Source organism: Drechmeria coniospora, chromosome 02 (assembly GCF_001625195.1).
Source record: "Drechmeria coniospora strain ARSEF 6962 chromosome 02, whole genome shotgun sequence".
Classification (NCBI taxonomy): domain Eukaryota; kingdom Fungi; phylum Ascomycota; class Sordariomycetes; order Hypocreales; family Ophiocordycipitaceae; genus Drechmeria; species Drechmeria coniospora.
In genome coordinates, this window is record NC_054390.1 from 9,894,880 (window position 1) to 9,908,394 (window position 13,515).

The 13,515-nt window shown below is 51.4% G+C and overlaps 4 protein-coding genes across 4 annotated transcripts; 3 read left to right on the forward strand and 1 right to left on the reverse strand.

The window, feature by feature from the left end:
- Nucleotides 1-1,849, reverse strand: DCS_05832 (uncharacterized protein; the record flags this gene model as incomplete). Its single annotated transcript, XM_040803133.1, has 2 exons — nucleotides 1-27; nucleotides 98-1,849. The coding sequence occupies 2 exons, from the start codon at nucleotides 1,847-1,849 to the stop codon at nucleotides 1-3; spliced, it is 1,779 nt and encodes a 592-aa protein (XP_040658166.1).
- A 2,500-nt stretch (nucleotides 1,850-4,349) lies between these two features.
- DCS_05833 (uncharacterized protein) lies at nucleotides 4,350-6,197 on the forward strand (the record flags this gene model as incomplete). The annotated part of the gene is made up of 1 exon (XM_040803134.1): nucleotides 4,350-6,197. The coding sequence occupies one exon, from the start codon at nucleotides 4,350-4,352 to the stop codon at nucleotides 6,195-6,197; it is 1,848 nt and encodes a 615-aa protein (XP_040658167.1).
- A 2,353-nt stretch (nucleotides 6,198-8,550) lies between these two features.
- DCS_05834 (uncharacterized protein) lies at nucleotides 8,551-10,588 on the forward strand (the record flags this gene model as incomplete). The annotated part of the gene is made up of 5 exons (XM_040803135.1): nucleotides 8,551-8,725; nucleotides 8,778-8,951; nucleotides 9,072-9,202; nucleotides 9,257-9,733; nucleotides 9,803-10,588. The coding sequence occupies 5 exons, from the start codon at nucleotides 8,551-8,553 to the stop codon at nucleotides 10,586-10,588; spliced, it is 1,743 nt and encodes a 580-aa protein (XP_040658168.1).
- Nucleotides 10,589-12,728: 2,140 nt separating this feature from the next.
- On the forward strand, nucleotides 12,729-13,484 carry DCS_05835 (uncharacterized protein; the record flags this gene model as incomplete). The annotated part of the gene is made up of 2 exons (XM_040803136.1): nucleotides 12,729-12,796; nucleotides 12,884-13,484. 2 exons carry the CDS (start codon nucleotides 12,729-12,731, stop codon nucleotides 13,482-13,484), a joined length of 669 nt encoding a protein of 222 aa, XP_040658169.1.
- Nucleotides 13,485-13,515: the final 31 nt, after the last annotated feature.

Below are 13,515 nucleotides of genomic sequence, written 5' to 3' on the forward strand. Positions count from 1 at the left end.
TCAGTACCGGCGGGAACTTACTGGTAACTAGATTCGGCGGCTTTTGTCAGTGTTGTTTCTTGCAGCAGAATCGTCGGCGGTCAAGGATGGAACTTACAAGTTGATTGTACCCATTCCTGAAATCTCCGGCAGCCTTTGCCAGTTGTGAGGGAAGATGCTGAAATGCTCTTACGATGTCGAACGTGCTGTTTCGGAGGTCGTTATAACCATCTTCCATTGCCCCTGGAATTTCGCCGACTGCTTCTGCCAGATCACCAAGGGAGCGGGCAAAAGCGTCCAAGTTTTTGGCACTTTCGACAGTGGTGACTAACATGACGCCTCCCACGGGCACCATGATTCCCCGTAACCCTTCCCCAAGGTCTCTGGCAGACTTCTTGAACGCCTCGAGATTTTCCGCGTTGCTCAGGTCTTGCACGGCGCTTTTCACAGCCTCCGGGATTCCCTTTACCGACTCTACAAGGTCTTTGACGGACTTTCTAAAAGCCGTCACGTTTGACATGTCAAACAACCGCATGAAAGTAGGCCCGATCGAGAGTATCATGGCAGGGAGCTTTTTGATTCTATCCATGAGGGTGACGTGCTTTGAAGGCACCACCACCAGGTGAACATGATTCTGCTGCAATGGCCGAGGGCCGATTAGAAGACTGCCGAGATTAAATCCGCCATGAATCATGGGTAAACGTACCGAATGTCCCCGTGCCTCGCAGGTAACAATTGCCACGAGAATGCCCCACGTAAGACCGGTGACAAAACTAAAGCCCTCAGATAGGCCCTGTTTCTGATGCGGGCTCTTGGCCGGCCTTTTGTCGGAGTTGCAGATGCCCCTCTTTCGCTTGGACAAAGTGCATGACTCCGAAGTGACGCCCTTGAATTTTGCCTTGTCGGCCAGTTCTGGTGGTGCAGCCAGGATGACGGCTATTTGACTGTTCAGGGTTCCGTCGAGCGTTCCCATCTCCCTGTTGCGGTGATATTGCAGAGACATTTTCTTCCAGTCTGTTTCCAAGTTCACTTGCTGCCTGCGTTGTTCTAGGAGCCTACGATATTCCGGCCTGCTTGCTTTCGAGCCACTTTCCAAATACCAGTTGGCACTGATATCCGTCGACAGCTTTCGGAACCTGATGGCTTCGCATACCATCTCGATGATGACGATCAAACTCCTCTGTAATTTTTGCATATCCTTTCCTAAATTCTGCTTGTCCTTTGCGTTTCTGTCGTTTCCTTTGCGTATGCGTTCCGGCAGAGTAGCGACTGAGATGACGGCGTCTGCCATTCTCGCCTTGTTGAGTATGAACGAATCTCTACCATCAACTCCCGCACCAGGCAAACTTGCGGGGGGTTTCTCCAGTTGGCCGTAACTGCCATCATACGCCAATTCATGAAACTCGTCCCCGCCATATACATCCTCGACACCCATGAATTGATAGCATTCTATGCCGTCAGCGGTCTTGGCACTGTACCCGTCCAGGTAGAGGTTGTCCTTTCGGACTTTCAGTACCAGTTGGACAGTTTCGCTTTGTAGTGGAACGTCCCACCAGTCGTGATCTGTATCCGATGGGAGAACCCAATGACTTCCGTCGCCCTTTACAGCCTTCCTCCCGACCTTGTAGCGCCATTTGTCTATAAAGTCGAGGTAATGGTCATTGGTACTCTTATCGACATCAAAAGGCCTCCTTGCAATATCGAAGTTCTTGGGTGACTGTACATTCTCGATCCGATCGGGCGGCTGAGAAGTATCGTCAGGCCCCCCTCGCTTGTCAACATAGCCCTTGATGATGCCTGCTTCTAGGCCGACCAAGGGAGGGTTTCGAGGGGTAACGACGGAGGCGGTGACCGTGAAACCGATGAACATCACGCGTGCGAGACAGGACATCATGCTCCTGGCCAAGCCTAAACAAGTGATGAAATTATCGAGTTGTGATTATTATTTTGCTCGCAAGTGCCGTGGTGGGTTGATGAATATTGCCGCCGCTGTCCCCAACTGTTTTGTGATGGACGAGAGCCTACATGCAGGGAGATTGCCGACAAACATGTACATGTGGTCATGTGTTGAACCGCGAAGACTTTATACACTTACTTCTTACGCACAAGATGCATATTATGGCATTGGTCGATGAACCTTCGTCCACAATACTCTGCTGAATCGTTGTATGCCGATTTCTCGTCCTCAAATGGCCTACGTTGCCGCACGTGCAACAAAGGGCGTCGTTCATGACACGTTCATTCCTGGCACGAGACATGTCGGACGCTGCTAGACCAATACGAAGTTAGCTTCACGGCTAGGCATGGTGTTCATCCTCAGTTAGATAGTTTGCATAGTGCAGTTCCTTTCTCTAGCCCAGCTGAAGTCTGCCCCTCTCCACCCGCCCCCGCCGGGTTGCTTAATGCGCTTCTCGTATTGGAGTTTACGCGCAGCAATGCCGTCGTGATTCTGTTGTCATCGGGCGATGGATGCCTCATCCTCATCAGCTTGGGTCGTGGAACTTTGCTAGGACGGGAGTATGGCCGCTGCCAGCGTCTGAGCGGTGCCTGTACCACACGCTGTATGCCGCGCTCAAACGATTGTACAAGTATTGAGACTATTCCGCCATTACAAGTAGACTATTGTAATCGGGGTGGGGCATATTACACCCCGGAGGATCCTTCGATGCATCAAATGAGAGTCACTTGATCCTGCTCAGTGTTTGCAGCGTCTTGAGCGGGTGTGAAAGTGAGCCCATATTCATGACTACGTGGAACCACCAACCCAGAAACTCGGTCCTGCAGCCTCGCGGCAATGATGGCAAACCAGTTTATCGCAATACAAGTTGGTGGCCAACTATCTACTCACAAGGGGCTTGACGACAAATCCTGGAGTGTGCCAGTTCAGGGGTTAACGTACAGATGGCGTAGTCCACTGGTGGGGATTGTTGCCATTGAAACTGCAGTTTTGACATTGCACCGAGCGTTGCCACAAGGCGATGATGCACCACCGCTATATATCTTGGTCGCTGGAAGACAATGGCTGGATACTTGGCCCTACAACGATACCATTGTGTGACGGTTACGCACCGTGTTCTACCCCCTGCAACTGTATTCAGAACGGCAACAATGTAAATCAACCATGTGTCATAGGCAGGGTTGTGATTTTGGTTTGTTATTTACTTCGCTAGTTAGTTGACGAACGAGTTAGTCTTACAATTTGCAAGGAAAACATTGCAAGTATATGGCACGGATTAGGGAATCAACCAGGCTGTTAGTAATAGCGTAATGGAACCAGTCAGTAACTCGACAAGAGTGGGATATTGCAACATATGCGACACAGTTGTAGCAGCAAGTGTGCAATTACAATGTATGGGGGACGGTTAAAAATGCGGTGCGATTATCTATGTAAGAAAAGTACGGGAAGGACAGGACTATGTATGTTCAGGAGGTAGTACCTTAATTGGTAACAACAGCGTAGATCAGCATGTAGTTGTCGGCTTGTTCTGAACAATCTATTGATCTGCGCATTCGGCGATTCCGAATAGACTGTTGGTCTGTTCGATCAGCCGCTCTGGATAATCAGTTGGTTTATTCGGTTGGCAACCTCGAATAGCCAGTTGGTCCGTGCAACTGGTTGGTAGAACTGTCAGAAAAGCGGAAATTATACAATAGAATAGCTAGAAAAATGCATTTCTTTTTCCTGCCGCGCGCTGACCGTGGATAAGGGTGGATGTTACCGGCCGCTGTTAAATCGGCCTGGGAATAGACACCGTATCCCAACAGCCTACCCGGCTTTTCACCTGGCGCCCTAGTGCCGATCAGTACATTACGAAAAAGCACGGAGAAAAACGAGCTGTACCAAACATGAAAATATTCCGTTTGCGGGACCTGGTAGGAAAATAGTTTGTGTGTGTGATGGTTTGTGTGTGTGTATATATTGACCAAGGCAAGTCGGCAGAATCACCTAGACTAGGATTAAATAGGTCGCGTCACTGCAACCTCTTTTCCCCCCCTTCGTACCAGTTTGATTCATTGAAAGAGATCTCTTGTTACCAGTTTCCCCCAGAACTGAACCAACATTGTGCCTCTTAATAAATAGTGTGTTAAATATATCCTACTACTTAGTTTCGAATAACGTATGGGGTAATCGCGGAGGCCCCCCATATCCTTATAGGCCAATTTCTTATTAGTACAATGCTGTAATTACATGTCCGTTTCCTGCAAGTACATAATATCCTTGACTCAGCTATGTATGTGTATACAAATTATACAAATGGAACAGTACCGCTTTGATATCAATACTAATGGCGGTTATACGACATGAGCAAGTACAGATTCAGGACGAACAATACCCGAAATTGTCATGACAATATATCATACTGGACTGCATGAATCTTCTTCGCGAGTTGGTCACCGACTTGGATGCGAAAGTGCCCTTGTCCTCTCTACATCAGACTCTTAAAGGTCCGAGCACAGAGACGCAAGACGATGCCAACGCGGTAGAAAAGGAAGAGGCGCAAGAAAACGGACAAGCGGATGGATCCAAGGAGACAAAGGGAAACGGCAAAGCAGGAACAGACTCGGGGGAGGAGGCGGCCCAGCCGATCCAGGGGAACGAGGACGAGGGCACCGCCGTCCGCGAACCGCATTGCAAGCGCGGGCTCGAATGCAGACCATACGGCCAAGGGGAGAGGGCGGCGGCCGGCGAAGAGTTGACAGTCGTCGTCGAAAAGGCGTCGGCCAAGCACTTTGAGACACTCGCCTCCCAGCACAAGCTCACATCCGTCGTCGAGTCCACCTTTCAGAAATCAATACCCGAATTTCGCAAGGATACCTTGGGCTATCATAACGGCCATCCGGCCTTTGCCGAAGAGCCGTCGCTGTTGAATGGAAAGGTGCTGGCATCGGCCGGCAAGTCGCTCGCCATGATCGGCGCCGGCGCCTACGCCTACTCCGTCATGGAGGTCATGGTCAAGAATGCGAGCACCATAGACCGCGTCGCAGCCCTGACGTCTATTGTGCCGCTCGTTGGCTGCGGAGCTTCCCTTGTCGAGCACGTTGCCGAGGGCGGCACTGGCCAAGGGGAGATTCCCGAATATCTCGACAATGCCTTGTGCGCCATAGGCGATACCCTGCTCTTCACACCCCTGGCCCCCATCGGCGTCGCCATCCAGGTATCCCGCTTTCTCCTCACCCTCACCAAGGCGTTGGACGGATACATGTCGGAACCGAGCCAGGCCAAGGCGGCGCGCGACGGCGCTTGGCAGACCTTTCTTCAGGATCACATGTACCGCAGGCTCTCCTCGGTCGAACTCGGTACGAAAGTATACAACGTCCTTGCCGTCGAGTCCCTGGTCTTGCTGTCTGAGGGCGCCCACACGATGGGAATCCTCGAGGCGGGCCGGCAGGGAGCCCTCGACCGGACGGGGAATTTCACCGAGAAGGAACTGCTCTCTACCTTTTTCCGCAACGCCAAGGGCGAGGTCGAGAAGGGCATCTCGGACGAAATGGCCGAAGCCCAGCGTCGGGTCCTGCTCAAGCTCGTCCAAGACGCGCTCGATAAGCATGAGGCGGCCTCGCTCCGCGCGCTGGCCTCCCAGTACAATCGGGCCTTTCTCCGCGACAAGTTGGCTTCCTCGAGCGAGCGAATCAAAAGGTTTATACGCAACGATCGCTTGCCCATGCCCAACCCCCTCGTCATCGCCTACCTCATCGGCCAGTCGACGGGAAAGACGGCAAAACTGCCACCGCTATCGCCGGCATCGCCGTCTGATGCCGACGAGGCGTTGACACCACCGAGGGCGGAGGAGAGCAGCACGGTCGGGCACCTGCATCCGCTTACGTTACACCTCGCCGACTATTTGCAGCGAAAGCAGCCTAGCCTGAGCAAGGAGGCTGCCGACGACATCATCAGGCGGCAAGCCCATGCCGTCATGGACTTTCTCCAGGGGAAAGGGGACATGGAGGATGTGGCCAAGGCGTCTCCGGAGCTCAGCTTGTCGGTCGTGCACGAGTTTTCCATTTTGGTTTCCATGAAGCTGGGACGGCTCTTTCAGTATTGGAAACCGTCGAGCACGGGCGACTTTGCATACTTTCCGAACTCTGCTAGGGAAGGGCCGGGCATAGTCGAGTCGGCTCTGGGCGCTGCCAGGGGACTGGTTTCGGACTTTACCAAAGCCTATTGTGGAACACCTATATTGAAGGACTTGATGCTAGGATGCGACTATTTTGGCTAGAAGGGTGATTTTTGGTGTTCTATGATGGATGAAGGTGTGTATGATTTCTTTTGCAGGACTTTTCAGCACTCTCCATATACGTTGTTAGACTTCTCTCTGTCCAATCTCTCTACTGTTTGTCCTTGAATTTTGAAACTTTCGAGACAGAGTAGAGTCGCGGGTATATAGTCTTGACCACTAAGAAATAGCTTTAAAGATTAGAAACATTGTCATGTTGTAGGCTCGTCGAGCAGACGGTCGTGGAGGCAAGTAATTATAAACAACTTGCCTGCCTACTAAGGGTCACCTAGCAGCTACGGCCTTTCAGCGTCTGAATGCAATCACCCATAACTGTGCATTAGGTCTTAATCGTCTCGTTATCGGAGCCAGATACTACGTGCGCCGAGTTGTGTAAGTTCCATCCACATTGCCCAAGTCAATCTCCGTCCTCATCGACCTAACGCTGCGCACGAGTCGTCGACCACAGGAATTGCATTCGTACGATATGCAGCAAATATAACGGTGAAATTCTCGAGGCGAGTGGACGTGTGCGCTATGGCCAGGTGCAGTTGTTCTCCAGCCCAGCCGAAGTCCGGCCCTCTCCACCCGCCTGAAGGCTTGCTTAATGCGCTTCTCGTGTACGAGTATTCGCCCAGTGATGATTTTCGAGTGGAACGAGTAGCATGTCTCAAGTACGAGCAACGCGGCCGTGATCCTGTTGGAGATGGCATCACCTCGTGGAGCAGGCGTCGCGGAACATGCTCGTAGCGAGGAGGTTGGCAACTGCCCGCAAATGAGCAGTGCCGGCATTACCCTGAACCGATGCCGCGCTGAAATCAAGAGACTAGGGAATTATCCAGTTGGGGGAGTACCGCCGGGTTTCATGCACCAAATCAGAATATCTTGAAACCGTTTGGTGATGGACAGCACCTTGAGCGAGTGAAAGTGATCCATGTTCACGACTACGTGGTGATATTACTTCTCAGGACTTTAGCTCTCCAGCTTCAGGGCTGATAACAAACAGTATACACTGACAAATATCATCTTCGTAACGTCGGCGGCTTCACGTACATCGTGGAGTATGCCAGTCCAAGGGGCTATAGTGAGGTGGCAAAAGTGACGATTCACTTTGTAACTTGAGCTCTAACAAAATCGAATCGTCACTTTTGTCTAGTGACTGTAACGTACAAAGATAAATGGCGCAAAGTCCAGCAAGGGGGAATGATGCCGCTGAAACTTATGGTGTCGAAAAATGAACTGGGCCCATCATCGCCACTTGGTGCATTTTCTTTCTTGGTATTCTCGTTTATACACCTGCGGAGCACTTGTTAATTATTGCGAGAATGCGACTAGATACTACTCCGTAATACGGCCCTCCATATCGAAAACAAATGTGTCGTGGTTGCGCACCAATTTAGCCCCCCCCCCTAGTAATAGCTGCAGTTTGAACGCTGGCAGTGCAGATCACCCATTTGCCAAAGGCACTATTTCGATCGATCAGTGCCTAGTAACTCCTCTCATGGTACTTTGTAGTATCCATGCCATGATCTACTCATGCGGGAGCGGGAGCATTTACACTTATATTCCTATATTCCTTTACCCATTTTTTCATGCAGTTAACATTGGGTGTGAAGGCATTCGACATTTTCTCACGTGCGGCTTTACAGTTTCCAAATACATAAACGCTGAACAATCTGTATGATTGGATGAAACAAGCAACTGCTTGTAGATCAATACGATTTCTCTACACACCCATCAACTTGTTTCGACTTTGTCAACATGTAGAGTTTAGGGGGCTACTAATGCCTGGCAAGCTGGAGTAAACCCGGGATAATACTGCGCCGATAAGATAGTAAATCAGCATTGGCCAAGTTAGTATATACTTGCATGAACTGTTGCTCCGCTTCTAATTTCTGCATGCTGCCACAGGCAAGATCATGACTCAATTTTGCTGCCACTAACCGATGCAAGTTTATCCATCTCATTACTTGTACAGGCAAGCCAGCTTCCCACCTATCACATGCGGCGTATCGTATCATGGTGCACTGCAGGGCCAGGCTAAGCATCCCGCGATGATATAGTCAAAGTCGGGCAAATTCAGAGAACTCACTTTGCCATGTCAAGAAAGGTTAGATCACGACTTAGTACTTGATATGATCTTGAAGGGAGAATCTTAGCTGAATCAGGCAGAACTTTAACTATTCTCTTACCGCAGTTGTGCGGGGGCCTCGCAATGCACGAATTCCAATGCGTCCCTTCTGGTTTCTGTGGGTAGAGCCATGTTGTGTCTGTTCAAAAAGGCGTGAACCTGCTGCTCCTGCGAACCAGACGTCAATCCAACCAGACACCCTTTGACGACGACAAGCATGTCAAAATGTGGGAAACATTCCCGATTATTGCGCAACTGAAAACCCTGGTTCAGGCTATAACTGGTGACGTTGCCGGTGCCAGGAAGACTAATGAAGAATTCATTGATGCTTGGACGAACCATCTCGGACAAACGGCTTCGGATTTGGCGGATGGTGTTCCAGTCATTGGACATGTAAAAGGTATGCCGCATTGGCTACTTTCACTCTGTGACAGTTCTAATTTGTCAACTAGGAATTGTACACTTTATTATGGGGGATGTCGAAGCTGCAATTCATTCAGAAGAAGCAGCATCTCGCACACTTGTCGTCCTCAGTGCTGCAGCCCTTACGGCTGGCACCGGGGGTCTCGCTGCACCTGTACTAGCAGGTGTTGTAGGAGGGCTTGCGGCCGATACTGTTGTCACAGGTTCGTTCGATGAACATTCGTATGTGGGAGCGATTTGAATTCGATTAACGAGGTACGAATAAGGAATCGAATCCGCTCGTCAGCATCACTGGGCACCCGAAGGTTACCTAACGGTCGCAGACAATGTCATTTCGAAACTGAACCAAAGCCACTACGAACAGCTTGGTGGTGACCTATTTGATGGCATCGTACTCGGTGCTATGGATCGATATGTTGGTAGAAAGAGCGTGGCAAAGTCCCAAACTACAAGGGTAGGCTCATGCTTATTCATTGATATCCCGAGTCGTACTAACCTTATGCTGAAGATATATCGAGTTGAGGGCAAGAGCATGATAAGGATGAACAATGGCGAATCACTCAAGGACTTCTTTGCCGGCGATAATCAACGCGTTTTCGAGTATAAAGGACAAGTTGTCACGCGAGAGAAACTTCCAGGCCTAGAGCACCCCGAGTCATTATCAAGCTCGGTTGAAAATCCGCCCCCATCGATAGCCAAGCCAAAGAAGCGGGTTGGTAAACTACGGTCGGTTGTCAGCATTCCTCGCAAGGAAACTACAAACGCTTTCATCTCCATCTTCGACCCTAACGCGTTTAAAAGTCACGGGCGTATGATCTTTCTTAACTTTGGAAATGCTAAACGAATGTACGGATACTATGCGCAAAAGCTTATCGACCACCGGAAGTTTGTTGCACAATATCGAAAGAAGTATGCTCAAAGCGTCGATGGTTCTACCAGCAAAGTAACGCCAAGCAGCCATCAGCTTAGGGTCAAGTCATTCGAGGTATTTCCGATTCTCCTTTTTCAAACATCAATATAATATAATACAGATTGACTAATGTCCTCTTCCTAGGTTATGACACGCGACCTCTCTGCCATTGAAGTAGAGGCCATTTCGGAGTACAATAAGCATCTTGACCCTCAAAGCTACAAAGGAGTTTTAGTCGTGGATGCACACGCGAGTAGGCAGTACGGGTTAGAAAACTGGCGCTACACGCCTATTTTTGAAAAGATGATACCGAATACGTTTCGCAAGGAGACGCCTTGGATTGCGCACTTGCCGACACCGGTACTCAAGCTGATCCGAGATAACATTCTTGCTGGTGGAAAAATCCGAACTTTCAAGTACGTGAACGGAAAAGGGATAACGGGTGGTTCCGAAAACGTGGATGGCAGCAGAGGTCGACGACTGTCAGCTATGGAGCTTCATGCAATCACGGGAGAGGAAATCTCTACCGAGGATGTCATCCCAGACCTACCTCTGCTACACTGTCGACATGTTAAAAGAATCGTGCAATCGATGGACGACAACGCCACAGACTGGACCGACCACTACGAGTACCTGGTCAAATTCGACGAGGCGCCGCCGGAGTGGGTTCCAGCTGACTTTATATCCATCGAGCTTCGGCGAAATTTCTTCCTCCGCGCCATGAAAACCGCGAAACCGGTTGGTGAGTTTATGAAGGCCGCGGCGCCTGGTTTTGTGGCCGTCAAGCGGCCGGATGGAGAGGTTTCCGTCATCGAGGAGTCCTCTCTGTTTTGGCGCGAGGAGGAAGTTGGCACGCATGGCCTCGACCCGCGCGAAGTTGATTCGATCCTGTACCACCTGCAGACGGACGATCACAGGCCACCCGCTTGAGGGTGAAGCATCGGCCGAGAGCAGACGTGTAACCGACGGACGATGGCGGTCTCAGGACGATCATGTACATAGCGTGGCGTATTGATTTTAGATTCGACTCTGCACAGGTCGGCCAAAATACCTGTACGAGTATAGCACAGCGGCATTCGTGATGGGAGGATATATAACACCGCCGTCAACGGGGATAAGGCTCGGATTTTCGCCGAGCAACGACATCTACCAAGACGGTAATTTTCGGCGGTATTTGGACAGCTAGTCCTTGGAGGAGACAGGCCACTGATCTCGCCCCAGTGCTGCAGGTCCTCCGGATACTTGTACATGTATGTCACCATCCTGTACCACCAGCAGAAGGAAGACGAGAACTTGATGGCAGGCTGAAGAAGCAAACGTCGGTGGGAGCTTTGTAGTATCGTGAAGGGACCTTTGTCGTATCGTGAAGGGACCTTTTTCGCACCTCATCAAGTCAAGGGTTAGATTGGCCATGCAGCTTGCGAGCCGAATCTAATCATTGTCGGGGATACCTTGGGCCACCTAGTTGCGGGATGAAAGGGGATGGAAGCTCCCGTATTTGTCAAGCGAATCCATCGAGGCACCTTTGGACATTGGTGACGATGATCAAAAGATGACTGTTCAGATGCTCATGCCATCCACCTACTGGCTCGCCGCCACCAAGCCGTCTGCACTCGGAACCCTTGGTTGGAGTAGGTCGGAGTGCTGATGATGGGTCGGAATAGCAGCCGACAGACTTGGAGTCGGGAACAAGACTGTCATGCTCCGGAGTGGGCTTCATGTCGTGAGAAAAGAGGACGAGTTGCTGCTTGCTGATAGTCCTGCCGCCACCAAGCCGTTGCACTCGGAACCATTGGTTGGAGTAGGTCGGACTGCGGATGATGGGTTGGAATAGCAGCAGACAGACTTGGAGTCGGGGACAAGACTGTCATGTTCCGGAGGGTGAGCTTCCTTTCGTGAGAAGGGAGAACGAGTTGCTGCTTGCTGATTGTCCTGCCGCCATCGCTGCGTTCCAACGGCTGGCGATAGATGGGCGGCATTGGTTGCTGCCTAACGATGCCCAAGGCAACAACTTCCACGCACGGAAGGAAGTCTTGCCACTCACTTCAGTACATGCATGGCCTCGCTTATACACATACAAGCATGTCTGCTCACGAATAGTAACAATACAGAGGAATAATAATACTTGGTAAATACTTGGTAAATACATGTTCACGTTTGCACTGGACCACTCACTACTGTACATACTGTACATGCTGTACACGCTGTACACGCTGTACACGCTGTACACGCTGTACACACTGCATACAGCGTCGTACCCAGTCCACGCATAGGTACCTACCCAGTCCACGCATAGGTACCTACTCACCACGCATAGGTACCTACTTACCACGCATAGGTACCTACTTACCACGCATAAGTACCTCGGTAGGTACCCACGACGCCATGCACCTGGGCTTGTACGCCGCACACGGCACGAAGAGCAAGCACCACGATAATCAAATCTTCAATCTTGGTCGAGAGGTGACTGATGTCTAGGTTGCCAGCATTCCTTCTCATCTTTGGTTAGGCCAGGCAGACACTTCGCTAGCAGCGCTGTGCGAGACCCGCGCAATGAGCTCGAGATCTCAGGGCATTCTGCATCGATATGCCATGGGGGTTTGATCCAGGCACTCCAGGCACCAGCTCGGCGCTGCTGTCCAAGTCAGCGGTGTCGGTGCTACAAGTATCGTAACGAGCTCGCACCATTTGCGGGTGCTGTCTTGTTTGGTGCAAGGTATTTGCCGGTGACTCACTCGGCGCCCAGTGGGTGGTGCCACAGCGGTCGACCCCCCCGAAGGACTCGCTCGTGCTGCCGACGGGCGGCCTCCCTCATTACGTCACCCGCCAAATGACGCCACCGAATAGACCTTCTGACCCGGCCTGGCCTAGCGAGGCAGAAGCATAACGCCTACCGTATGCCAACACCTGCAACCCCGGCAATCGCTGCCATCGTCCCCCTCATTCATTCCCCATTCCGCAGTCGATGATGGAGGCCGTGCCGAGATGCCCAGGGTCCATGGGCTAGCTGCTCCTGGGGGCTTGACCTTGAGGACGCCCGTTGACGCCTCCGTCCGGGCTATCGACGGCGATGAAGCACGAGGGCTGGCATTGGCAACGAGGGACTGAACAGAGCTTGTTCTCGATATCAAACTGCGAGTGAGCAACAAACAAGCAGCAACAACTCGAAAAGTCTACAAATAGATCTCCTGCCCGCCCCCCCTCGCTGAATTGCCTTCCAACTAGGCCGAGCAAGAAGCTCCACTCGAACAACCAGCTCGACTTCAACAACCAGCTCAATTCCAGCAATCAGCTCAGCTCAACTCCAGTAACCAGCTCAGCTCGATTAACCAGCTCAGCTCGACTCCAGCTCAGCTCGACTCCAGCATCCCGCTCATCCAGACTTCAGCAACCAGCTCAACCCAGCTCAACCCTGTTCGGGCACTATTCGGGTAGGAAGCTCAACCCTAGCAACCAGCCCGACTCCAGCAACGGGCTCAAATCCAGCAACCAGCTCGACTCCAGCAACAGGCTCAAATCCAGCAACCAGCTCGACTCCAGCAACGGGCTCAAATCCAGCGGCCAGCTCAGCTCGATTCCAGCAACCAGCTCAACCCAGCCCAACCCCCAGGTTGAGCAGGCAGCTCGGCCTAGCTCTAGCAACCAGCTTGGCTCCAGCAACGACCTCAAATCTAGCAACGACCTCAGATCCAGCAACGACCTCAGATCCAGCAACGACCTCAGATCCAGCAACGACCTCAAATCCAGCAACGACCTCAAATCCAGCAAAGACCTCAAATCCAGCAACTACCCCACATCCAGCAAACAGCTCAACCCGCTCGAATAAGCAGCTCAACCGTGGCAAGCAGCTCAATCCA